The sequence below is a fragment of the Nipponia nippon genome, unplaced genomic scaffold (genome assembly GCF_047370975.1).
Source record: "Nipponia nippon isolate SJK-2023a ecotype South Korea unplaced genomic scaffold, ASM4737097v1 scaffold_3, whole genome shotgun sequence".
Classification (NCBI taxonomy): domain Eukaryota; kingdom Metazoa; phylum Chordata; class Aves; order Pelecaniformes; family Threskiornithidae; genus Nipponia; species Nipponia nippon.
This window is the reverse complement of record NW_028262347.1, coordinates 2,591,860-2,619,140: the sequence shown is the minus strand read 5'-3', so window position 1 is coordinate 2,619,140 and position 27,281 is coordinate 2,591,860. Positions and strand designations below refer to the sequence as shown.

The window sequence follows — 27,281 nt, the reverse complement described above, 5'->3', positions numbered from 1 at the left end:
GTTTTCTTAAGCCCAATGCAACTTGGTAAATGATTGTAATTTTTTGCCATCTGTTAACTGTTTGGTGCGCTGTGTGAAATTCATTCTTCCTTCACTTGTAGCATGCAAATGTGCAGATTCTGAGAATCATCAGGAAAACGTGCTTTTTTGTCCCTGGAGGGGGTTCAGAGGTGGACACCAGCGGGGAAGCTGGCCCTGGGAGGTTACTCAGTGTGTGTCAGCATGGGGATGGCTGTTACTGGGTTGTAGCCATCCCATTGCACATACAAAGGACTTCACTCTGACCCCTTCATCTCAACAGACCTTCATTTTCTCAACTGGAAAGCAGCCTTTTGAGAAGACGGAGAAGTTCTGTACATGATGTCTCTGAAGTGCTTTGAGATGTACAAATGGGAATTGAAAGAGGAGGTTAATAAATTAATACAAAAACGTACAGGTTCAGTTCTCCCAGCAGAGTTCTTGTTGATAGTCTGGAGGTTTTGTACAGTTAGAGGATGCATTTCTGGAATGAGATAAAAATAGCAGTTCAGAGCAATTTCTCAGCTTTTCATGGCTATGAACTACTCCATCAGTTTAGAAGCAGTGCTGGGATTCTCTTCTCACTCTATAGGGACCAACTTTGTTTCCAAGAAGCCACTGTCACACTGCAGTGGAGCCTGTCCGGGGTTTGCAGTCTGTACGTAAGGAGTGGTGAGCAAAAGGATCCATCTCCGAGATGCTCCATCAGTAGGACAACCAGGCCTGGCTCCATGCAATGGAGAACGGAGATAGAAACCACATCTATGGCTGTGGGTCTTATCCTGCACTGACATTGCCTTGATAATGTTTTCATTTTAAATGCTAAGGGTTTGTGCTGTCTGGCAAAAAATATTGTAGTGCAGATCCGTTGGCTCAAAAAGTTGAGATCATTGGAGCTAAAATTTCACCAAGAATGACCAGAAGAGGCCACAGTTGTACTGCACACAGCAGTGTCAGTACTTGCTCTGGCTTAGGTGAATGTTCTTCCAGGAGCGGTATTTTTCAAAAGGAGCAATTAAAAGTGGCCTTCTTGCTTTGCCTGCTGCACCAATACCTTAGCGAGGCAGCGGCTTCCCTCTGTAAATATGTCTTTTGCCTTAAGTACGTTAGAGAGGGAAAAGCAATTTCAACCTAGAATATTGCTGCAAGAGCAAATGAGTAGCAGCTGGCCATAAATACCACGAGCCTGCAAATCTGAAGGTTTCTAAGCATCAGGAGAAGTATTGAGAACTGGCATATTAGGTGTGATGAAATGTTACTCTGGCCAGCGGCCAATGCAGAATGCATGGAGGAGAGTGTTGAAGCTCTTAAGCATTAACTCCTTCATCCAGGAGACCCATGTTGATGTCCCCTACTTCCAGCCAGGTAAAAATTTGGCATTGAATCCATCCTGGCTGTCTGGTTTCTTTATAATAAAGAGCCTCCACAGGGCACTTCAACCCAATATAACTGTCCATTTTAGTGTAGGATGAATTGACTTTGCCTCATTTCTTCTCCATTCATAGGCAGGAGATCATGGCAATCAATCCCCTTGAGGTCTTGGTGGTGGTAGTAACTGGTGATGATGAGCCAGCGGGTAGGGTTTGAGACTGCTGCACCATTTTGTTTTCCTCCTGGTTTGGACAGGTCTGTGCACAGTGTTGAGCAAGCGGGGGTCTGTAGGTCACTTCCCCAACCTCAGAGATTTCTAGGCTGGCAGAAGGTAATGACGCTAGACAGTACTACCAGAAGAAACGATAGTGCCGTGAGGCAAGTGAATCCAATAAAGGGCTCTTCCATGAGAAAGAGCAATGTGTTCAACAAAAAAATGATAACTAACCAAATTTGGTGTCAGCACGTCCACAAAGAATCTCCGTTCCCTAATTTCCAAAGCCACTGCAGCATTCAAACCAAATGAACAAAGGTAGCCAGAAAAAAAAGGTGAACTGGAGTTTTCAAGAATTTGGGGCTGTTTGCCTGACTCCAGCAAGTGGTTCAAACGTCCTTTGAAGCACCGAGGCCCGACCACAACCTACTACAGACAGACATTGACTTGACAGACCTTGTAATTTCCTTCCGCAGTTCGCGTGTTGCAGCCTGCTCTGCCCCTCAGCCAGCAGATCCCCTCAGATGTGTCCTTCACCCATCGGTAGCTACCAAACATTCCTGGGTTTATTAAAAATCAGCAAACTTGCACCGCTGAGCATCTCCCCGATTATAGCGTCGGGTTTTTGTATCTCGTTCCAAGCCACTTGATCCTAAATAAGGCTGGGGGTTTTTGCCACAGTAATTGTTGTTCCCAAAGGGTAGCTAAAATTGTGTTATTTTTTGCTGACTGGAGCAATCTTTGCTGTACTTTCCATCGAACTGCTGACTCTCTCTTCTTTCAGGCTACATTCATTTCCACATTTCCTCTCATTTATGCATGAGGCAAGGGGAAAAATTGCTTAATATTCTTTATAAACTGGCATATGGTATAGATAATTTTTTCTTTTTACTATATGCAGTAAAAATGTAAATGTGTGTGGCTTATTTGCAAATGCTGGCATTAATAACTGATATTTAAACAGGCCGGATTAGCACTTTTACTGATATATTAAAAAGATTTTTTCCAATCATTTGCACACTCAAAATCAATTTTAATACCACATGTAAATTGAATTTAATTTTTTTGTATAAAATTGCATTTATCTGCTTCAACCATTAAATTTACTATTTAATATGTACTTTCCAGCTCACTTGGCTAGAATTTCATTGCTCTTAATCTGTATAAATTTAATTAGCCTTGATATCATCAGTATATTATAGAACTAATTAAAGATTTAGATAAGTGCTGAGGGTGCTTATTTAATACCCTATAAAGTTCCATTTGGAGAGCGAGAAATTCCATCCTTCGTTATATCAGCCAGCATGGAGCTACAAGGAGTGTCTCAGACATTGTTTTTGAAAAATTATTTAATGGGGTTTAATGGATTTATCCTTCCTTTGAAAAGCCATGTAATTACTGTGTATTGCTGCACAGTGCGAGGGTGGTTGGAGTTGTTCAGGGAGTGGTTTTTAAATGACACGTGCACGTGTTCCCCTCCGCGATGACGCCGCCTGATGCCCAGAGATCCCCATGCATCACGTGTTCCAGCAGGGCAACGTTGTCCAAGTCATGAGTGACAAACCACGGGAGGAACGGAAAAGGAAATAAGAAGGAAATAGTAATAAACGAGGAGACAAGGTAGAGCTTAGCAGGTATCAGGAGGAAAACATTTTTCACGATGAGGGTGGTGAAACGCTGGCACGGGTTGCCCAGAGAGGTGGTAGATGCCCCATCCCTGGAAACATTCAAGGCCAGGCTGGACGGGGCTCTGAGCAACCTGATGTAGTTGAAGATGTCCCTGCCCATGGCAGGGGGGATGGACTGGATGGCCTTTAAATGTCCCTTCCATCCCAAAGCATTCCGTGATTCTATGAAAAGGACGAGAGAGAAAAGGAGAGATCTTTTGGAAGAGTAGTTATGTCCTGCACATACCGTACCTTTTCCTTTGCTATTAGCTCCACGTTTTGCAGGTGATTTATCACTTGTGTTTTACAAAAAGATTTGCAGTAGAGAGAAAACCAAGTGCTGTAGTTGACACAGAGCTGCATGTAGCACCCAAAGGTCTTGGCTGTTTGGTTTTTTCTTCTTTTTCCAAAACTAGCCATTAAAACAAAGCTGCTTAATCTGTACAGAGGCCAATGCATAGGTGAGCTGATTTGTCTATAGCGTTTTGTACGCTGTCTGTGTGGTTGAAGATTTAAAAAGAAAAGTAATTGGTTTTTATAATTTCATTGTCTTTAATTAGAAGACTGTACTTATAGCCTTTTGAATAAATACACCTGCTTTTCTTGCCGGGCTCTGTACTCCCTTCAGAGTTCTGTGCGCTGCAGTCCCAAAAGTGGGTACGGTACCGATCAAGGTGCGAGGGCTTCGTATCTCTGATAACTGTTTCCTACCTTGGACAAATGACTTAACTTTTATCTCAGTTCTTCCGGCTGTAAAAAGAACCTGATACTATCCTTACATCACAGCCCTGATTATTTATTAAGGGCTGTGATTTGCAGAGGTACCGCAGAAGCGTAAAGCACCATTATATTATAAATTCACTTTTATTTCTTCCTCTCATGTCTTATTTTCTTTTGCAAATCATTTCACATCATGGGTGTTTGCATATTTTAGCTTTTTAAGTGCTTTTTACTTTCTTGACTGTCTCCTGCTGTAATAAATAACACAGCTCCCAGCCATCGGTGCGTCCTGCCCCAAATGGTGCCGCGTGTTGCAGTGTTCAGTGATGGGGCATCTGCCTTTGGGCTTCCCAGAGGCAGTGAATGAGGTGGTCCCTGGTGCACCTAGAGAGGACGTAGATCATAGCAGCAAGCAGACATTTTTGGCTGATCTAGCCTCATTCTGGGTTCTCTCTACAGCTCATGGAGACAAATAGGTGCTTCTCGTCCCCAGTTCATCTCACCCCAGGCGGACATGAGAGGTTTCCATTTCTTGGCATGGTTTGTAAGAGGAGCTGAGGTTGACTAGGACAGCAATAATATCTCTGATGTGGACATCTAAAGCTGTGTGAATTCCCCCAAAGCACTTCTGGAGGCAGAGAAGGGGCATTACTATTGTTATCCCCAGAACCAGCCCAGGTTAATTAAAAATCAAGAAAGAAATCTTAAGAAATGATGATCAGGATAGACATTCCCTTGGGGAATAGTGTCCTGAGGGCAATGATATTCTCGGGTATGTTTTAGGGCTGTAACTGCATAGAGGACTTGAAGGATGCAATTGAAGACGAGCAGCAGTTAGAGAGTGGATATATGACGTAGCAAATACCTTCCATCAGTAGTTTCTATTTTGTTATCATAAGCTCCCAAGGTGGAAGAATAACCAGCATCTGTACTTGCAGACTCTTGCTTTAAAATGCTGATCACTGATGCCTGTATGCAAACATCATTGCAGTCTTCATGAGGTGTAGAAATTACAGTAATTGCTGGTTTATGTGGATTTTGCCTTGCTTGATATTTCAAGTTTTCAGAATTTGCTTTGCAAAATCCTGCATGCTAGAGCTCATCTTTCCTGCCTCATCTCCAGTGCCCTGTAACCGTCAACTCCATCCTCATCTCTTTCCCTTTCCCACCTCAAATGTCCCATGCTCCGTAGACAGAAAAGCCCCATGGGCTTCTCTTCTCGGTCAAGCCAGTCCTGAAAATCCATTTCTTCTGCATTACATGAACTGAAGTTACTTCATTTCTTGCTGTATCTTGCCTTTTTGCACTCACCCACCTCCTCCGTATATTTAAATGCAATGGTTCCACCAAGATCTGCATGTACCAACATTGAGTGACTTTATAACTGCAGCGTTGGTCTTTTTTTCCTCTTCGCTTGCATGCTCCTTGTTCTACCTTGTGGTTTTTGTCTAGATTTAGTCTGTAAATGCTTCATACTTAACCTTTTTTACTTTCTTATTACCTAAGATATTTTGGGGTGCTATAAAAGTGATGCTGTAATCCCCAAAAGGGAGGTAGATAAGGTACAGAATTTTTTTGTTCCCTTTGGGTAAGTCAGCACCCAGATCTGAGTTCTCGCCTTGTGAATCTGTTTCTGTCTGCACTACTACAGAGTGGGCACCCAGCTATATAATGAAGGAATAATTAAAGTAAGATCCTTTATTCTGAAACATCACACTGCTCATCTGAAGGTCCTTCTCTTAAGAAGAGATCAAGTTATTCTCAGGGAAATCAGAATTTAATTTTGAATTCACCTGGCCATCCTTTGAAAAACTTTTTTGTGTGCAGGCCCTGGGTTATAGGTTAACATTAGCATTTAAATGGAGAACGGTATTAATAGCCCTCAGAGGAGCTTGTCTCATCCTGATTGCCTTTCCAGAGATTTCTTCTAAATGAGAGAGCCGCTTTATTTTTTTTCTCTTTCTCCAAGAATAGAGTTCAAGAGACCACCCTTTTTGATATATATTTACTCAAAATGCATCCTTACAAAATGGGTTCATTGTTGCCAACTTGATGTTGTGTTTTAAAACTGCTATTTAAGAAAAAGAAGTCTCTTTTGTCTGTTAATTGACTTCTTCAGTTTTGGTTTGCCCATGGGATGTTTTTTCTTTCACCTGGGAACCATTTCCACCAGTGATATTTATCCTTCCCTATCTGCTCTTAGTAGAAAGATGTTCTTCAGATGATGGTAGATCTTCCTGGGCCAATTCCAGCCTGCTGAAGTGAGCGGAAAAAGTACAGTTGTATTTGGGCTTTGGATTAGGCATTATTTGCTCTAAGGTATGTGTTTGTCCTAAAAAAACACCCATAGAATTCAAGGGTTAATTCAGAAACTTTGACTCCCATTGCCAATAGTCAGAAGAACAGGTCACAGATGTCCAGGTTGGTGGACTCGCGGGAATGTGAGATAATCACATGAAGGAGCATTGTAAGGATGGATTTTGTTGTTCAAAAAAGAACAAATCTTTGTCATTCAAGCCATCAGAACTAATTCATCATCCTGTATGAGCAGGATAGTAAGGACTTTGGACACCTTAGACAGTCCTTCGCTCCTTGCTCCCCCAAAATATGGCCATCGGCACCGAAGCGGAACGTAAGTGAAGAGTTTGGCCAGGTATTTGCCATCCTAAAGAGCGAAAGGCTTGCAGCCAGATTGATGATTCCTTCCCCTTGTGAAACAGCAATTGTTGGTACTTCCATAGCAAATCGGGAGAGATGTGCTGTAAGAACCTGTACCACGTTTATGGGTAAAAAATCTGTCGTATCAGGTTGACTCCATGAGCCCCATCTATGCTTTTCAGCATAATACAAATAAATAAAAACCGTGCGAGTAAGCATACAAACAAAAAGTTTTCCCTGATGAGCTGAGGCACCCAGGGCACTTTGTTCCCATCAGCCACATTCCTGACTTCACACTCAGGTGAGGAAAGACTCATGAGTTCAGCTTTGATCTGTTCTCTTCTCACCCCACATATCTCACGGCTGAGCACTGGGAGGATCTCGCTGCCCAGGCTGATGATCTGCGCAGGGTAAATCAGCTTACATGTGCTCAGGCCGACTGACGGCCTGGGAAGCTAAATTTGCTTTTTGGTTAGGTATGCTAATCCGCTATTATTATTTATTGACCTATTTGTCAGGTGATAGAATCAGCTTTTGATAAATATTAATTCTTCTCTCTGGTTTTAAATCTCAACTTTAAAAAAACAGAGCAGCTTGCCAGCATTTCAGTGAATAGAGATTTCCCTCACCTGTTGTCCATTTATTTCCCCCATCCCTTACGAACTTGCTTTTCTCAACCTCCTCTTGATAATCAAAAGAGCATTTATAATGGCAGGGACAAATACACTTCTGAAAGTAAAATGAAGAGCCTAAATAAAAAATCACAGAACAAGAGGCTCATCCCACTCACTCTTTCATATTTCATTATTTGATAACATCAGAAGATGAGTCCATCAGAGCTGCTTGGGCAAAGGCAAACAGGAGTGTGTCTGATCAATATTTATTAATACTTTCAAAGACAAGGGAGGCAAAGCTGAGCAGACTTCGTAATGGAGTGAATAATTACTCATGCAAATAGGATTTGGCCGAAGGCAATGCCATGCCAAAGCGGCAGTTTTTTAATTGCACCCAATTAAAAATGCATACCTTTCACTCACTCGTACTGTCTCGCTTGCTCTCTTTTTTATTTTGTAGGAAATTTCTAATTAAAAAATAATCTGATCCTGAAAAGAGTGACAGATGAATTCCTGTGTTTATTAGGTGCAGTTTTCATCAGCAGTCCAAGATTCAGGACAGGCTAAAAAGGAAGGCAGCTGTAAGGGGATGGGGTAAAGATGGGCTTGCATTGCGGAGCTCGTCCGGTGCTCGGTCTGGGCCGCAGACGGAACAGCTTCGGTTCTCGCTCCTTCCTTTGAGGTCCTCTGTCGCGCTGGGAAGGCCACCAGCCCTGTGCTTTGGAGCAAAGACTTGCCATCTCTCAGGGAGATCGCCCCATCCAAGATATCCTCTGTTATTTTGTTGAAAACCCAGCCAGAGCTGGCAAAGGTAAAAATCTCATTTCACATCTGCTCAGCATATATTCCCTGAAGGTGATCAATGTTTCTAAATCTTAGTGTTTACCTTGGCAACCTTACTGGTTTTTTCTATGCGCTGTGTGTATAACTCTACTTGCGATATTGCCAATACTCTCAAAGTTAACCTTATATTAGATTTCTGACTGTGTATTGAAGCATCTTGATAAATTTTCTAAAACATTAAGGCTAACAGCAGCTTCTGGGCGCTCAGTGAATGAGCCACACATCAAGGTGCCAGAGGGATGCTATGGAGCCGACTGGTCGGTAGCTGCCATTCAAATTTGGGATCTTTGTTTCTGCAAGGCCTCAGATACAACTATTTAATTATGCCAAGTTCAAGCATAAACATTACAGGACTAATTATAGTCCTATATATAGAGGCAAAATATATATATATATATATATATATATAGTCTATATATAGAGGGAAGTTGAAATTAAAACTCAGGAGACCCATCCTTAGACCACTGATCCACAGGGCTTTATCAATCCCTGCCTGTATCTAGGTGTCCCCTTAACTGCTTTAGCTGAAGAATGAGCTGTGTTTTTCATAGAATCATAGCATGTCCTGACTTGGAAGGGACCCACAAGGATTATGAGGCCAACTCCTGTCCCTGCATAGGACAACCCCAAAATTCACACCATGTGTTTGAGGGCGTTGGCCAAATGCATCTTGAATGTTGTCAGGCTTGGCGCCGTGACTGCCTCCCGGGGGAGCCTGTTCCAGTGCTCCACCACCCTCTGGGTGAAGAACCTTTTCCTAATGTCCAACCTGAACCTCCCCTGGCATATCTTCCTGCCGTTCCCTCGGGCCCTATCATTGGTCATCAGGGAGAAGAGATCAGCGCCTGCCCCTCCTCTTCCCCTTGTGAGGAAGCTGCAGACCGCGATGAGGTCTCCCCTCAGCCTCCTCTTCTCCAGGCTGAACAGACCAAGTGACTTCAGCCGCTCCTCGTACAGCTTCCTCTCTAAACCCTTCACCGTCCTCGTCGCTCTCCTCTGGACACTCTCCAGTAGCTTCGTGTCCTTTTTGTGCTGTGGGGCCCAGAACTGCACACAGTGCTCACGGTGAGGCCGCACCAGTGCAGAGCAGAGCGGGACGATCCCCTCCCTTGACCGGCTGGCGATGCAGTGCTTGATGCACCCCAGGGCACGGTTGACCCTCCTGGCTGCCAGGGCACACTGTTGGCTCATGGTCAACTTGCCATCGACCAGAAGCCCCAGATCCCTCTCCGTGGGACTGCCCTCCAACCTCTCGTTCCCCAGGCTGTACATCCAGGGTTGCCATGTCCCAAGTGCAAAATCCGGCACTTGCCCTTGTTAAACTTCATACGGTTTTTCTGGCTGGGAGAGAGTTTGCAGCAGTGCCAGTGTTATCAAAGGGGATGCGTCTGAGCCTCTGCTGTGCCTCTGTTGCCTGCTGCTGCATTGCCGCTTCTGGAACTGCACAAGATCAGCTATATTTTGTTTTTTATGCGTCTGCCTGCAAGATGAGCCAAGATTTAAAGAATATCCATTAGCATGGCAGGAGGCGGATGGGACACCCAGGCCTTACCGTGATGTGCTCCTGAGCCAAGTCTTGGTTTTCCATACCGAGAGGTTCTTGGGGAGCTCTCCGTGCGTGTCTCAGGAGAGTGCTGGGGCTTTGTCGTTGTGCCGGGATTACAGTGTTAGTATCGTTAGCAATTAAACTGCTAAATCTGTTCCTGTGATTGGAGATGAGGTTGGGTTTAGTCTCCCCCTCCCTGAATCCAGTACCGAGAAATATCCTCCCAAGGTTTTGCGGCTTCTGCTGTTGATGTTTTATGAAAAGCTAAGATTTGATGCTGTGGCTCTGCAGGGGACCGGATCAGCCTTGCAAAATTCTTCTTGTCTGAGCCACACAGGTATTTGCAATTCCTGTGTCAAACACTGGCTTCATTCAGCATCGCAGTCTGAGTGAACAAGAGATGCAAACGTTGAGGGGAGTATAGCAGTATATCGTATCGTGTCATGTGGTGGCACAGTAGCTTCTGGGGGACCACGACTTGTGCCGTTGGGTCCCCCGTCACAGGCACAACAACTGAAATCAGTAACTGACTCAGGGTGACTCGGTGTTACCCAAACCTGATGAGTTTGTAGCTTGTAGGGGTTACCTAAGTAGCAGCCGATACAGGGATGGGCAAGGTCTCCTCCATCCTTACCTACCCACCTGCCTTTTGAGCTGCACAGACATCCTCTTTTATCACATAGTAAGTGAGGGGGATTTGGGGGCCCGTTACCAAGCCTGTTCTCAAGTGGCTTGCGTGGTTTCCTTTTCTTTTCTAAGGGAAATATTCTCATTGAGACAGTTGTTTGCCCCATTTACCCCCTGCTTCTAAGGGAACAACGTGTCCTTGCAGCAGAGCCCACCTCAAAGTCCCCTCGGGCAGTCTGTGATGCTGGTGAACTGGTCCTCCCTCACCTCCAGGAGTTTCATAGCCTGTGTGTCAAACATGTGGAGCCTAAACAGCTTGATTGTATTTTTCAGCTTATCATTCATCCCCAGAAGCTATTTTTTATTTGTCTTGTGTCTTCTACAGGTATCCTCCCCCGCTTACGCACACTCCCTTCTTTTGACCACACAACCCAAATCCTGTCAATCCTTGTTCTCTGAATCGCTGATTTTGGAGTCCTCTTCCTCCCACCTGATCCCAGCTGGCCCCTGACACCCGTTACGTTGGTGCAGACTTTCAACCACAGGAGCAAACTCTCAGGTCACAGGAGCAGGCGATGTCTTGAAGGAGACAGAGGAGATAAAAATGCAGAGCTCTGACACCCGGTAGCCTGGCCACGCTAGCAGAGGCGAGGCCCGAGGCACTCCAAACGTGTGGCTTTGCTACAGCTGGTTACAGTCATTCCTGCAGTGATTTGCAGTCTGGCGGCATGCTGGATGCTCTGCAAAGGCAGAGCTAAGCCAGACCTGAGAACCTGCAAAGTAAAGAACAAGAGAAATTTAATATGCAGCTTTGCCGTGTTTGCCCTGATTGCTATTTTAATGCATTCAAAGAGGAGAGAAAGGGAGGGAGGAGATAACTTTTCCCAGAGCCCCTGCTCTTGGGTTTTAAATAATTTATTCCACCAAGACCTAAAGATTAGACTGCAGCCTGCCCTTGTCCTCCTGCAGAAGCGTGGAGGAGTCATGCAGGGACCTCGTCTTCAGCTGCTCTGGCCCATTTCTGCCTCGCTTTGCTCTTCAGCCAAAGAAGTGCTGGGCTGAAACAAGTCCTCGCTGCCATGCGATGCATGCAGACAGACAGGGATCTTTTCACTTCTCCTTCCCTGAGATTTTCAGATCCTTGTTTCTTTACAAGGGTGTATAACATCTGTATGAAGCTATAAAGTTAACCAATTCCTCTAGAAAAAGGGGTACTTTCCATCCATGCGCCACTTTTTTTTGTTTTCGATACCCCAAACAGACGTAAACCCACAGCCAAGGTTCATTGCTTGATGGAGCTTGCTGTGGTGGAATCGTGTGTGAGACCCTTCCCCTCATCCTGACCTCGAAGGGTCAGCCCAGAATTGGGAACCCCTCTGCCTAAAGAAGCTCTGTAAAGCCTTATATTTTCACCGCTCCCTCTAGACAGGATGCTTCATCTCGGTGACACCCTCTCAGACCCCTGACACCAGATCTTACCCCTTGGTACAGATGGGGAAACTGAGGCACGGAGCACAGCTGTGTGAATTGGAAAGGCCGTGCCAGGAATTCACAAAAGTGCTATACAAAGGGCACTAGCATCCCTTCCCCTTCTGCTGCATGACCTCTAGGCAGTGCTTTCCAAGAGTCACACGCTTTTCTCCAAGTTTCAAGACCTTAATCAGTTTGTGCTATAAAAGAAGGGGAGGAAGAAAATGTCTCAAAGGATCCCAGCAGCTATCACTAGTTTTACCTCTTCTACCTGGGCTGTGAAGTCAGGGCAAATAATCCAGTCCCAGCCCATTTTTCCTGCAGTGGTTGGATTGGCAGCTGTCAGAATTGCTTCCTTGGCCCGTGACACATTTTTCCTTCCAGTAAGTTTTTGCTTAAATTCCCTTCCTTGGAAATCCGTTCTTTCACTAATGCCACTTTACATTAATTTAAACCAGCCTGCACTGCAGCCTCTATATTAGGCCTTCTCTTCGGATGATCTTTTACTTATTAAAAGAGGCACCTCGGCTCCTGGCTCAAATTTTATTTTGCATTATTTAATATTTTTTCTCTCAAACTGTGTGTCTCAGTAGCATTGGAGGTCTCTGGAGTTTTGGGCTTGGAGTTCTTCCCATGCTCCATATTAGCATCTCTCTGCAACGGGGGTTCATTAGGGACAAAAAAACTCCATTTCCCCTACCCCTGTGATTCCTTTCCAGAAGCCTCCTGTTCCTGCAGGCTGAGTGACCAGATACACATCTGCACATCACCACGTATATGTATCTTTATGCATCTGTAGCTATATACTGCTTTCTACATGCTGGATACTAAACGGTGACATCTTGGCTGACGGTAACTGTGAGGAAAGAGGAGCCCTCAGTTCCCCATAGTTTGTGTTTTAGCTGAGCGTGGAAGAGCGCGGGCAGCAGATCTGTGAGATTCGCTCCCCCGTGTAGGTACGTGCCCGCTTGGCATCTCCTGATGTCCAACGGGAACAGGTTTGTGCTCTCTTTGTACAGCACCTGACGCAGCCTTCTCTGCTGAATAAAAGTAACAGTTGATGGTATTCTACAGAAATAAAGGTCTGGAACATCAGGCATAGAATCATAGAATCATAGAATCGTTAAGGTTGGAAAAGACCCTTAAGATCATTGAGTCCAACCGTCAACCTGTCACTACCAAGTCCATCACTAAACCATGTCCCTCAGCACCACGTCTATCTGTTCTTTAAATACCTCCAGGGATGGAGACTCAACCACTGCCCTGGGCAGCCTGGGCCAGTGCTTGACCACCCTTTTGGTGAAGAAGTTTTTCCTAATGTCTAACCTAAAGTTCCCCTGGCGCAGCTTGAGGCCATTTCCCCTTGTCCTATCACTTGTTACTGGGGAGAAGAGACCGACCCCCCCCCGGCTCCAGCCTCCTTTCAGGCAGTTGCAGAGAGCGATGAGGGCTCCCCTCAGCCTCCTCTTCTCCAGGCTGAGCCCCCCCAGCTCCCCCAGCCGCTCCTCCCCAGCCTTGGGCTCCAGCCCCTGCCCCAGCCTCGCTGCCCTGCTCTGGCCACGCTCCAGCCCCTCCATGGCCGCCTTGGGGTGAGGGGCCCAACACTGAGCACAGCACTCGAGGGGCGGCCTCACCAGTGCCCAGCACAGGGGCACCATCACCTCCCTGCTCCTGCTGGCCACACTATTCCTGATACAAGCCAGGATGCCATTGGCCCTCTTGGCCACCTGGGCACACTGCTGGCTCATGTTCAGGCGGCTGTCAACCAGCACCCCCAGGTCCTTTCCCGCCAGGCAGCTCCCAGCCACTCCTCCCCACGCCTGCAGCGGTGCCTGGGGTTGTTGTGACCCAAGTGCAGGACCTGGCCCTGAGCCTTGTTGAACCTCATGCAGTTGGCCCCGGCCCAACGATCCAGCCTATCTATCACTATTCACCAGAGTGAGTTTTTTTGTTTGCTTGCTTTTCAGGCAGTATTATGAGATGCTCTACAACACAGCAGACGAGCTTTTAAACCTCGTGGTGGATCAAGGGGTGAAGTACACAGAGCTGGAATACATCTACGCCCTGAACTTACTGCACCGGAGCCAGACGGGTGTGGGAGACCAAACCACCCAGAACATGAGGCTGCAGCGGTTGAAGGAGATCATTTGCGAGCAGGCTGCTATCAAACAGGCCACCAAGGACAAGAAAATCACCACCGTGTGATCTGCTCTGTCGCTCCTATTTACTGAGCAGCAGGGGCCGTCAGGTTGTGGGTCCAGGCCTCTGCGTTTCTGTTATAATCAAAGGCAAAAGCGCCTATCTTCTGGGTGGCATTGTACTCGCGAGAAGGGAAATGCCATTTGAGATTTGGTTTTGGGGATGTTTGGGGGGTTTTGGTGTGTAATCACGTAATGCTTTCTTAACGTGCTCTCCCAAGAGTGATTGCGCTGCAGGAACAGGCATCCCGGTAGAGTTTGGGGTGGGATATTCGGCTTTGCTCCGTTGCTGCTGCTTTGCCTTGAGATGTGAGGCAAGCTGCTATCTGGTGGGGTGGGGAAAGACTCGATTTCACACTGGGTTAGGTCAGAGTCTTCAGTGGAAGTTCCGACCACACTAAAGTAAACAGCACCATAACAGTCAAGCACAGACCTGTTGGGCACATGTGAGATCTTGATGGTTTTGAAGCCATTCCAGCAGCGTTGCCGCATGGAGCCTGTTTCAGCTCTGCCAGTACTATTCTCGATGACAGTTGTAGATGCATTAAGTTTTCTGCCGTTTCCACTGCAAAGAGATTTAGTTACTTATTCCTTCGGATAGTGATAAGCCAGTTCTCGTAGTGGGAGGTAACATGGGACCATTTGTTTCCGCTTCTACTTTTTCATTATCACAGAGCCATATGGCATCAGTTTCTACAGCGCATACTGCACTGGATGATGGTGGATGTAGGAGAAAATTGCCAATATAAGGTAATAGCAAAACTTAATTCTCATTCTGAATATATCTTTTGAGTCTCCCCAGCTCAAAAGATAGTTTGTAATTGTCATTGGAGGTACTGGAAGGACACGCAGGCTTATGTAGCTCAGCACTGATGATCAGCAAGGGCAGGAGGAGGGCAGATCCCAGCTCCGCAGTCTGCGGTGCGCTCAGGTCACCAGTTCTGCCCTGCCTTGACCGTACAAAGCCACCTGGTAAAAGGTTCCTTATTCATGGAGGCTGAGGAGTTTATACCATCCCTCCAAATCGAGAATACACTGCACTTGTGTTTGTCAAGTAAATTGTCAACACAGCTGGGTTTCACGTCCTGAGATAGGTTCTTTCTGAGCTGTGTAACTGCTTGTGTATCGGTCTTGAAACTGCAAAATTAAAGGATGTTTAAAGACTCCTCAAAGGCTCTGGTGCTTTGTCTGTTTGGTTTTTTTTTAAGAACCGTTATTTTTGTGGTATTTAAAAGATTCCCTTCTGAGCCCAAATTCATATGGTGTCCTCCTTCCACATCAGTGTGGAAGTGCTCTTTTGAATCATTCAGTGTAATCCCCAGCTACCACGGGCCAACTGGACAAGAGCTTCTCAACCTCCGTGTTAAAAGCAGAACCAACAGTTCGAGTTGTTAGGAATCTTCTGGTTTCTCTTCTTATTTTATTCATGAACCCAGTTTTTCTTATGCCGATATTGGCCATTAACTACAGGAGTTCCTTCCTTTCCTTGATGAATTTGCATGAGTAAGGGTGGAGAACACCATCATGGTGACACGTATGATGATGTGAGGGTGTTCCTGGGGTAACACATGAGATCTGTATTCACCTGCTCAAACGTCGAGACGTGCTGCGGTGTAGATGCAGGAAAGCAGGCTATTCCGTATCCAGACATTGGAGGATGGAAAGGAAGCTGCGTGGTACATGTAAGACAGATTTCAGACCCTTTGAGGTACAGAAGTGATGTGTGAGGAGTTCTGAATTCAGACTGGGCTGCTGTGGCTTAATGTGAGACTATTTTTTTATTCCTTCCCTCTTTAATTGCTTAATAATCTAAGGCTCTGCCTCGTCTTCACAGGGCTGATCTCGAGCTTTGCCAGCCATATTTTCCACCCACCGAGCAGCTGTGCTGGTGGGTGCCATGAGAGATTGCATGAAATCAAGAAAATTTCAAACTTGGGAGTATGTTTGCTTCTAAAGCAAATTATTTAAAAGACTCTTCTTTGAACAGCACCTCACGTTGTCCATCACACCACCACAAGACGTAAATACAAAGCCCTAGCTCCAGTCTGTGCACTGGCCTGAGGTGTGAGGAGGCATTTGCTGGACTGCGTGGCACAAGAACACCATGGCGTGGCCGTGGAGAGAAGAGAGGCAGTGACACACAGGGAGCTGCCGAGAGCCTGGTGTAGAGGAAAGAAAAGATTTTGCAACTGAGGTAATTACAGTATGTAATTAGCTTGTGTCTCTCTCCTCAGGTTTTCACTCTGTCCTCTCCAAACCTTCACAAGGGAAGTTAATATTCTCTCTGAGTATTAGAGTGGTCACACGAAGGGCACGAAGGGTGTGAGGTTGCCAGAGGGCACAGAGGAAGGCCTGAGTAGCGTGTGGCATGTAGGACTCCAGCCCTCGAGCACCGTATTTCAGCCACCCATTGACACACGCTGCACGAGCTTTCTTGCTGCATCACAGAAAGAATCCTCATCCGCCTTAACAAATCCTTACTGAATATTTTTTTCCCGGAAAGGTAGCTTTTGAATGCACCGTGTTTTCTTGCCAACAGGTGTTTCAGAAGTATAACATACACAAGGAAGATAATGATTTTGAAGCTCAGAAGTCTCCAGATAGCTCATGTTTAGGCAATGCACCTAGTTTTGTGTGTGCATAGAATTCTATTCATAGAATCATAGAATCGTTAAGGTTGGAAAAGTCCTTTAAGATCATGATGTCCAACCATTAACCCAGCACTGCCAAGCCCACCACTAAACCATGTCCCTCAGCACCACATCTCCCTGGCTTTTAAATACCTCCAGGGATGGGGACTCAGCCCCTGCCCTGGGCAGCCTGGGCCAGGGCCTGACAGCCCTTTCCACCTTTGGCCTTGGCCTCCAAACTGTGGCTCCAGATGGGTGCTTATGAGTGTGTGTGGACATTGTGAGTGGATAAGCCAACGTGTTGTCTGAATAGTTATTTGCTATGAAACATAACAGCTTGACTCTACCCGCAATAACAGCTTAATGAACAAAAAAAATGTTCCCAGAAGATCTTTCCCCCACCCACTCGATCCCCTATTAGTGAGAGAGGATTTGCAACAAACACCAACACACAAGCCAGACCCCTTGCAAGGGGACTCTCTTTTTCCAGGCAGGCTTGGTGCCAAAATAGCCCCCTCACTGCTCATATTGTCCAGGTGCTTTGTAGCAGGCGGGTTGCTGCCATGCCATCAGCGCTATCTGGAAACACACATGCAGCGGGAAACTTACTGGGAGATGGTTTAGCAAAGCGTAACTGCACCATGCAGAGGATGGGCCTGCTGATTATTTACTCCTCTCTCTTGGAAAGAAGCAGGGAGAGTGGGTGATGTAAAACCAACACATACTGTGTGTTCATCTCCTTGTACTTGGCGCTGGTGAGGCCGCCCCTCGAATGCTGTGCTCAGCGCTGGGCCCCTCACCCCAAGGCGGCCATGGAGGGGCTGGAGCGTGGCCAGAGCAGGGCAGCGAGGCTGGGGCAGGGGCTGGAGCCCAAGGCTGGGGAGGAGCGGCTGGGGGAGCTGGGGGGGCTCAGCCTGGAGAAGAGGAGGCTGAGGGGAGCCCTCATCGCTCTCTGCAACGGCCTGAAAGGAGGCTGGAGCCGGGGGGGTCGGTCTCTTCTCCCCAGGAACAAGCGATGGGACGAGAGGGAACGGCCTCAAGCTGCGCCAGGGCAGGGTTAGGTTGGGTATTAGGGAAAACTTCTTCCCCAAAGGGCTGTCAGGCCCTGGCCCAGGCTGCCCAGGGCAGTGGTTGAGTCCCCATCCCTGGAGGTATTTAAAAGAAGGGTAGCCGTGGTGCTCAAGGACATGGTTTAGTGGTGGGCTTGGCAGTGCTGGGTTACTGGTTGGGCTTGATGATCCTAAACGTCTTTTCCAACCTAAACAATTCTATGATTCTATGATTCTATCCTGTACTCTTCATCTCCATATAGCAGCCACCACCCTCCTGGGTATGGTCCGAGTCACGCAGCCCCTTGTTGATGCTCGTGTGTGCTCATGGTCTTGTGCAGATTTGGCAGGCTCTGGCTGTCCTGAGTTTATCAGTTCTTATAGATTCAACAGAAGCTCAAGTCTCCTGAGAGTACCAGCCCTTGGGAATCTTTCTGACACTACTTTGCCAGCATTTACTTTTCCTTTCTTTGGCGTGTTGTTGTCTGGTTACTATTTCTCCAACCCAACCCGTGGAACCTGGTCTCACAGATGGGGCGTTTGTAACACATTCACAGTGGAAGGTGGTTTCCCAAAGCGAACAAACCACATGAGGGTGTTGCAAACTGTGCAAAGACCCAGGAACCCCCTTTATCTTAGATCTAAGCTATGCACAGCATGACTTCTGTCCCAAAGGAGGGACCCAATCCTCCGTCTGGTACCTTCTTACAAGACTGCAGATAACATCTCCGCTTCTGTTCTCTGCACCAGTTCTTGCCTACAGTGGTTTTGCAGTCCTGACATGACACTACAGGATACAATGGTTTATGGACAAGGCCTAGAGGTTTTGTTCTGCAATGCAAGTGAGATGCTCTCAGCGCTTAGAGGGTAATCATTACATGGAGGTGGCCCTTTGGTGCTTAAAGAGACAAGGAAATACTTCTCCAGACGGCAAACCGAAATATTTTCATGGGGGCTGTAAAAGTTCACGAGGGTTTCACAATTTCCTCTTTACAGCCTCATAATCTTTATTGGGTTTTAATTATCGCACTATTTTGAAGCCTGCGCCAGGCACAATAGCAGAAGTGGAAGATAAAGCAAATTGCTCTGGTTCCTTTCAGTTGCGTATCAGTCACCAGCTCGTCCTCTCCTGAGTGCCTCCTCCCTCTCGATTAAGGATGATATAAACCTGCCTGTCTGACAGACATACATACAAATGTGTGTATGTACACACACGTGCACGGATAGATAGATAAGCCCCCCAGGGATATCATGGCATGGGTCCCCCCAACCTCATAATCTGCCACACATGCGATGAGTGCAGCCATTGATGACAGTGCCGGCTGGAAAGGTTTGCTGAGGAGTCGTTCCACTGAGACTCTCTTTTCGCCTTTTATTGGCTGTGTTTTTATTTTATTAGCATGAGTCATAATTGCAAATTTCTTTTTGAATGCGGTAGATAGCAATAAAGGGGAGGGCACTCAGACAGGGAGCGGGGGAGAGCTGCCAAGAGGAAATTAGCATTGCAGTAATACTGATCCTATTGCTCTTAGACAAGCAGGGAGCTTTTTTGGGAGGAGAAGAGAGTCATTTTACTGAGCTGAGACATGGAGAAGTCACACGAATGGTCACTTGCACACTGATCCTTAGTCCCGGGGATTAATTCCCATAGTGGACACATACGACGATACACAAGCCCCGTCCACCACTGCAGACCTTGGCCACAAATCTGGCTGTGCTCTAATTTCAGGAATTTATTACCCAAGGATTCATCCTACCGCACTTTAAGTGCCCGGTGACCCACATCAATTCTAACACAGTAGCAACCTGAGCCTCGGGCAAGGCTGGATGTCCACCGCTGTGTGCGTGCATAGCAGGGGATGTTCTGCCCTGAAGACTTTGCACTCCAAACAGGCGTGATGGATGATAAACTCGAAAGGAAGCTGAGATGCAGGGAAGTCAAATGTTGCTCTCCAGGCCATGGTCCCTGGTGTACTAGCCCTGCTTTCTCATTACTGGGCAAAACCATCTTGTCAATCCGAGCTGGAGCTGCCTGTGCCCTGCAGTTCATGTCGTAGCTTTCTGCATCGAACAGGGAGCGTGCTCAGAAATGAGGCATTTTATTTTATTCTCTGTTCCTTCCTTTGCGGATTGGATCTAACAACTGAGCCAGGGAAAAAAAAAAAAATGAGGTAGCTGCGGCCAGCATATAATCATTAAATTTGCTTTTGGATGACCTGCGTGAAATTCATCAGGAGCGATTTATTGGGAAGTTCATTGCATCGGTGTTCATTATTTACTCTGTTAGGCTTAGGCACAGTGGCAATCAGTGGAGAAAATTGGACTGTTAAGGCCTTGGACTTCAGTGTTTGTAATTTCCTCTACCGAGTTGCAGCATGAAATGTATTTGGCACGGACAAATCGCTCCTTCCGCTGCTACAGCTCAGTGTGCTCCTCCGGCGGCGCCCAGCCATCGCCGTGGCTCTGACAACCGGAGAGGTGAAAGCAGGTCTGGGGGAAAGAGAAACAGAAAGCAGCCTGAATCCCTACCCTGGTGCTGAGCAATTCCAAAGGCTGCAGTGACTCAAATGAATATATTGGTTATTTTTCATGCTTCTGCCACCCAGCTGAGGCAAAGCTACTGCTCTCGCTCCTGGTGAAGTCCCCCCTCCATCGCTGGGCTCTGACAAGCACAAGCAGGCCAGACCTGAGCTGAGCAGGGACTAAAATCCAGGGCATCCACAAGAGAGAGAGACCGATGGAGAACTGGTGATATTTCTATTATATAAGTTGCATTTTCCTGGTCGTCAAGGGGAAAATGCAAGAGGAACTGGCCTGGAGATGAAATAGCTCTCCGCATGTCTCTCCTTCCCTTGGTAGCTGTACTGTTTGCTGGCCCCCGGCCCCATTAAAGACACCTTGCAATGAGAAGAAACAACACACAACATTGCAGTGGCTTCGCGATTCTGAAGGTAGGTAGCCAACTCCATCAGCTCTGCAATAACCAGACATCAGCTCTCTCATGGTATCTACAGTGCTTCTCCAGCAGGACTCGCTGTCAGAGTCTTTGTCCTAAGACCAAGGGACAGTCTGAAGGTGTCTCTGATCCCCCACGGTGCCATTTTTGTCCCCTAACTGGTGGTGCATCCCACCACCACCAGCAAGGGAGCAGAGGAGAGCAGAGTTTCTGGGATATGAGGGGTTGGGTGCAGACAGGGTGTTGGACTGGAGTAAGGGACATACATGTAGATACATAGATACCTACATACACGTATGTACATACAGCCTGGGGAACAAGAGGTTGGAGAGCAGTCCCGCAGAGAGGGATCTGGGGCTTCTAGTCGATGGCAAGTTGACCATGAGCCAACAGTGTGCCCTGGCAGCCAGGAGGGTCAACCGTGCCCTGGGGTGCATCAAGCACTGCATCGCCAGCCAGGCGAGGGAGGGGATCGTCCCGCTCTGCTCTGCACTGGTGCGGCCTCACCGTGAGCACTGTGTGCAGTTCTGGGCCCCACAGCACAAAAAGGACACGAAGCTACTGGAGAGTGTCCAGAGGAGAGCGACGAGGACGGTGAAGGGTTTAGAGAGGAAGCCGTACGAGGAGCGGCTGAAGTCACTTGGTCTGTTCAGCCTGGAGAAGAGGAGGCTGAGGGGAGACCTCATCGCGGTCTGCAGCTTCCTCACAAGGGGAAGAGGAGGGGCAGGCGCTGATCTCTTCTCCCTGATGACCAATGATAGGGCCCGAGGGAACGGCAGGAAGATATGCCAGGGGAGGTTCAGGTTGGACATTAGGAAAAGGTTCTTCACCCAGAGGGTGGTGGAGCACTGGAACAGGCTCCCCCGGGAGGCAGTCACGGCGCCAAGCCTGACAACATTCAAGATGCATTTGGCCAACGCCCTCAGACACATGGTGTGAATTTTGGGGTTGTCCTATGCAGGGACAGGAGTTGGCCTCAATAATCCTTGTGGGTCCCTTCCAACTCAGGACATTCTATGATTCTAAGGGAGATCCCATCTCCTGGTTGGGATGGATGTTAGGAGAGGGGTCTGCCGCCATCTTGCCCTCATGGGCAAAGTCCCCAGGGGGCGCAGACTGTTGGAATGATGGGGAGCTAATGAAAGAGAGAGAGACCTGGACTTCCGCAGACACCTCTGACTCCTCATCCAAGACTTTTAAGACTATTGCTTCACTCATACAGGGTGCTGGCCACTGTCCCCACATGGGGACTTCTCCAAATTCAAGGTTTAGAGGCTATGTTAATGGTTGGATTCAATGATCTCAGAGGTCCTTTCCAACCTTTATGATTCTATGATTCTATGAAATTCAAGGCAGTCAGCTCTGATGTGAGACACACATGCCCCGCCATGCAACTCCCCAGTGGAAAAGCTCAGGGAGGTGCAGCAAGAAACACAAGAGAATCAAGGGGAAATCATAGAATCACAGAATCATTAAGGTTGAAAAGGACCTCTGAGATCATCGAGTCCAACCATTAACCTAACTGCCTGGTCCACCTCTAAACCATCGCCCTAAGCACCACATCCACACATGTTTTGAACACTTCCAGGAACTGTGATTGCCCCACTGCCCTGGGCAGGCTGTTCCAACGCCTGACCACTCTCTCCGTGAAGAAGTTTTTCCTAATATCCAACCTAAACCTCCCCTGGTGCAACTTAAGGCCGTTTCCCCTTGTCCTATCACTCGTTACTTGGGAGAAGAGACCGACGCCCCCGGCTCCAGCCTCCTTTCAGGCAGTTGCAGAGAGCGATGAGGGCTCCCCTCAGCCTCCTCTTCTCCAGGCTGAGCCCCCCCAGCTCCCCCAGCTGCCCCTCCCCAGCCTTGGGCTCCAGCCCCTGCCCCAGCCTCGCTGCCCTGCTCTGGCCACGCTCCAGCACCTCCACGGCCTTCTTGGGGTGAGGGGCCCAACACTGAACACAGTACTCGAGGTGCGGCCTCACCAGTGCCCAGTACAGGGGGACGATCACCTCCCTGCTCCTGCTGGCCACACTATTCCTGATACAATGAAATGAGTAAACCCGCGCCACTGGCTGCACGGAACTGATTTAGGGAGTTTGGCTGCGTTCCCAGGAGGCTGAATAGCAAAGCAATAACACAGCCATAGGAATAAGCTGAAGGGAAGGTGTCAAATAGACTCACACCTCTGCCCCGTCACCATGAAAACTAGGACCTGCAAAGCCGGGTTAAGCGTGATTTGAACAGCGTGCACGCTGCGTGCTTTACACCTTGCTTCTCCTCCTACTCAGGAGCACCAAGGCGGCATTTCAGGTCTCCCCTTCCTCCCTCCATCCAGCTGGGTCCTTTCATCACCTGGTGCTTCTTGGTGAAGCACAGAGTGAATTTGTATGGGGCTTTTGCAAGTGCAAGGAGTGCTAGGGTTGCCTATAAATCTGCTTTGCATGTGGCATGTATGTGGGAGCTGATTGTTTTTATAATTGAATAGTAAATCAATGTATTTAAGGCCAGCGCTTGCCGTTAACACTTCCGAGTATGAAATGCTCCCTCTGTCAATAGTGGGAAGGTTTTATTAGGATAATAACTGCTGATTTAGAGCTTCAGTTCTGGTTTTGGGTTGTTTTTTTTTTTAATGCTCCGTTCAGTGTTTGCTGTTCCAGAGCCAGGAGAATTTGGGGAACATTTCACACCACAGCCAAGCACTGTTCGAAATGCGACATGAGACTGAATGTCTGGGGGAACATCTCTCACCCTCTGTGCCACATCAGCCCCTTCGGCAAGGAGGGAACAGCAGATTAACGAGTTTTCCTTCGTTAGCACAGCTGGAGTCACTTCTCACCTGCCTGAACTACTCCGGCCCCTTCTTTGAGCTTCCAGCTTGAGAAGCTGAGTGCAGTGAGGGCTCTTTGAGACATATTTTGGGGGCTGACTCTATTTCAAACCACTGATCTTCACTGGGCCAGACTGGCTGTGCTGTTGGTTGCCCTTTCCCTTACCCTCCCGGCTACCAGACAGCCCTTCTCCTTCCCCTGATCGAACGCTGGCTTAGAAGATTTATCTCTCCTTGGTGCATCCAGAAATCTCCCTTCTCACATGAAGAGCAGGAATGTGTCAGATGAGGCTGTGAATAACTGAGCCCGCATACTGAGCTGCTGCTCATTAATCACTTGGAAGAGAAGCCCAGGCATTTAGGGGAACTGTAAAAGTCCCTCATCTGCATGATTAGCTCTTTCCCAGCTGATTACAGAAGAAGGACACGCTTTGAACAGCTCCTGTGTTTTTAATGATTCCTTAAACGTGAGTAGATTACCCCAAAAGCTCTGGGCAACCAGGGACAACCCCTTGTGCCATCCTCCCCCCTCCATTTAGTGGATCAAGAGAGTCCGCATTACCGAAGGCAGAGAGGTTGGATGGGAGGACACCAAGACATCCGTGGGCACGCAGCCAGCGACTCCCACGGAGGGGTCACCCCTGCCATGTGGAGGACATGGAGGAGGGAAAGGTTAAGTAAGAGTGGTCTGGGCACAGAGGTGACAGCTGGAGGGGACACCTTACAGATGGTTGGTCAAGTATGGAGAGAGATGGTGACACGGGACCTGACAGATCTTCTACAGCAGCAGGGGCAGATGTTCCATCCCCTCCATAGATCCAGTGGCCACAACGAGGCAGTCAGTACAATGTCCCATTGTGGCCAGCACGGCTATTTGGGTGAGTAAGGGCTCCTGCTGCCAGGACACAAGTTGTTGTGTTACGATGTGAAGCCCCACACCCTGCAGACCTGCAGGTTCAGAGGTGGCCATTTGGAGCCCATGAAATCATGGCGCTCTGGCTTTTCTGTCACATTCCCCAAGCCATCCGTGCCTGCTCATCCCAACAGAATGGTTCCTTGTGCGGCTGTGCTGTAAATTTGCCTCCCCAAATTTTGACGAAGCGATGCAGTGAGACAGGAGAGCTGGTTGCAAACGGAGGAGCGAGGCAGGCTGGTACAAAGATCTCCAAACAGGACAGGCACCAAAGGAATCAGGCAGCTTGTAGATGAGCTGTGTGAAGACACAAGCACGGCCTTTTCCCTGGAGGCTGAGACCACCGCGTGCTCCAGCACCCACCACCACCACACGCACGATGAGATGAAGAGCGTGGTCTGGCACGTGCTTGTCCCGCGGTGGCGAAGGCTGCCTGCACGGCGCAGGGGCTCCAGTTGGATCGAATGCCTGCTGAAGTGTTAATAAAGAGCAGCTCATGGGTGGTGTTTGAAGATTATTTACATGTACATAATTACTGCTAACCCCCGCCCCCCCCACTCGCCTGACAACTTCAAAGGCACGGGCGCAAAACCAAACCCCACAACTTTGTGCAGCGCCCCTCAGATTTGATCCTTCTCCATGGAGGAATCGGGCGGCTGCCAGGGAATGGCTTCTCTGACGTTCCCGGCCAGCCTTGCTTTCCAGGAGCGGCCAGATGAGCACAATAATGAAGCAAACCAGGGGGGCAGGGGAATATTTTGGGGGTGGGAACACCAAACCCTGCCAGGAAATGGTGCCCAGCCAGGACCACGGAGAAGCTGGAGCTAAAATGCGATGGCAGCTGCCAGGGGCACAGAGGGATGAAGAGGAGGCAGAGGGAAGTGCACAAATCCTTGGCAAGGCATAAAAATGGATGCGGCTCCTGGAGGAAGACAGACGACATCGTTTGACCCTTTGGGGTGGCAGTGCTTAGCTTTCAGCGTGCAATTTGCACTCTGAGATTTATGGAGGAAAAAAGCTCAATTTTTCATCGTTTCTGCTAAGGAAGGAGAACGTGTCCTGGGTAATCCCCTGGCTGGATGTGCTGTGCTGGACCAAGGATGTGGCACTGGTAGGAGGAGGTCTGGTGTGACATTTCCCACCACCCCAACTATTTTCTGCGTCTACCAGAATTACCATTACCACCTAGGCATTTTGTTTCCCCAAGTTTGCTTCTTTTTTTAATGGCCCCATTCAGGAACAATCTGTCTCCAGCCCAAAATACATAAGGCTAATTTCACCCCAGTTGCCATCCCCTGTGAAAAGGGGTCTTAAAGGAGCCATTTTGTCTCGGAGCGGGTGAGCAGGCAGCCGGTCCCTGCACTGCCAAGCCAAACAGATGGGGTGAGGGGAGGCAGGGAGGGAGGACAAGTGTGTTTCTGAGGTTTTAATAATCCCTTCTCCTGTCTGAATGATCACAAATCCCAGTGGAAGGGCAGGCATTTTCCAGATGGTAGGAAATAAACTCTGGGACACTTCCACGATGAGAACTCATTAGCCCTGCTGGCTCTGCTCCAAGCTCGATGGCAGTCCATGTAAACTGTATTTGGACCTGCCCTTTTTCTATCATCTGTTCCCATGAAATCTCCAGCCCCATCTTACACGGACAAGCTGCCCAGCTAGCTATTAATTTGATTACGTGTGGCCTTTGCCTCTTGGAGAGTTTAGAGCTCGGGCGAGTATCTTCCCGTAAACCTACTGCACGCTAATCCAAGCATCTCAGCTGCCTTCACGCCACCCATCTGCTCACCACTCGGTTGATGCAAACCTGCGCACGCGGAGCCTGGGGAATAGTGAGGTATGTGGCTGCCTTCCAGGTTGCAAAGGCAGAGCACTGGACAAAAAAAAAAAAAAAAAAGGCATATATGTACATGCACGCAAAGGGGTTTAAGCGCAGCCACAGCCGAATGTTACTGCTGTGCTTTGCGCGGGCTGTGGTGGTGTTCCTGTCCCACCGCACACCCCGCGCACCCCACAAACCACAGGGGGTTCTGCCAGGCAATGTCTGCACTTGGTGGCTGTCGCTGCCACCTACCACAGATGACGGAGCCTCCAGAGCGATCATGAGCTTGTAGGTCATCCCCTTCTGCCCCAAGTCTCCAACAGCCGTCAGCTGAGCGACAGGAAAGCCACACGAGCAGCACCAGGTCCTGGTAGGGCTCCGCTGCTGTAGGTGTTTCTGGCTGCGGTAGCAGCCTGGCTCGGTAGGCAGGGTGCTCCTCCTTGTGTGGCTGCAAGATGTCAGACTCAGCCACAGATGTGTTCTAGAATGAAAGGTTCTCTTCAGGTTTTTAGTCTCTCTAAAACTTCATAGCTTTTCTGTAGCACAAACATTGACCAGACTGCCGATAGCGTGAAGCCCTTTAACAGTCCTTTCAACAAGCCTCAGCTAAAGATAGATCTTTCTGCACCTCCATTGGGTAAAAGATGTCCCACCTCCTATGGGGGTGACCCAATTGCCCTCTGTTCTAAAATGTGGGAGGCACAGTAAGAAAACCCCCACAGCAGCTGAGAGAGACAGCAGGACTGTCCTGTCTCACTGCAGCAGTGTTTTTCACACAGGAAGCTGTTTCAAAGAGATCATAGAATTGTTAAGGTTGGAAAAGACCCTTAAGATCATTGAGGCCAACCGTTAACCCAGCACTGCCAAGGCCACCACTAAACCATGTCCTCGAGCACCACGTCTACCCAGCTTTTCAATACCTCCAGGGATGGGGACTCAGCCCCTGCCCTGGGCAGCCTGGGCCAGGGCCTGACAGCCCTTTCCGTGAAGAAGTTTTTCCTAATATCCAACCCAAACCTGCCCTGGCGCAGCTTGAGGCCGTTCCCTCTCGTCCCATCGCTTGTTCCTGGGGAGAAGAGACCGACCCCCCCGGCTCCAGCCTCCTTTCAGGCAGTTGCAGAGAGCGATGAGGGCTCCCCTC

General features: G+C 48.3%; 1 protein-coding gene across 1 annotated transcript in view; it reads left to right on the top strand.

Annotated features, from left to right (window-relative positions):
* The window catches only part of EXOC4 (exocyst complex component 4), a 410,988-nt gene extending 395,876 nt beyond the window's left edge, over positions 1-15,112 (top strand). Inside the window, exon 18 of the mRNA XM_009462605.2 lies at positions 13,716-15,112. Within this exon, the coding sequence (XP_009460880.1) occupies positions 13,716-13,953 (238 nt within the window). The 3' untranslated portion in view covers positions 13,954-15,112. The remainder of the gene's footprint in view (positions 1-13,715) is intronic.
* Positions 15,113-27,281: the final 12,169 nt, after the last annotated feature.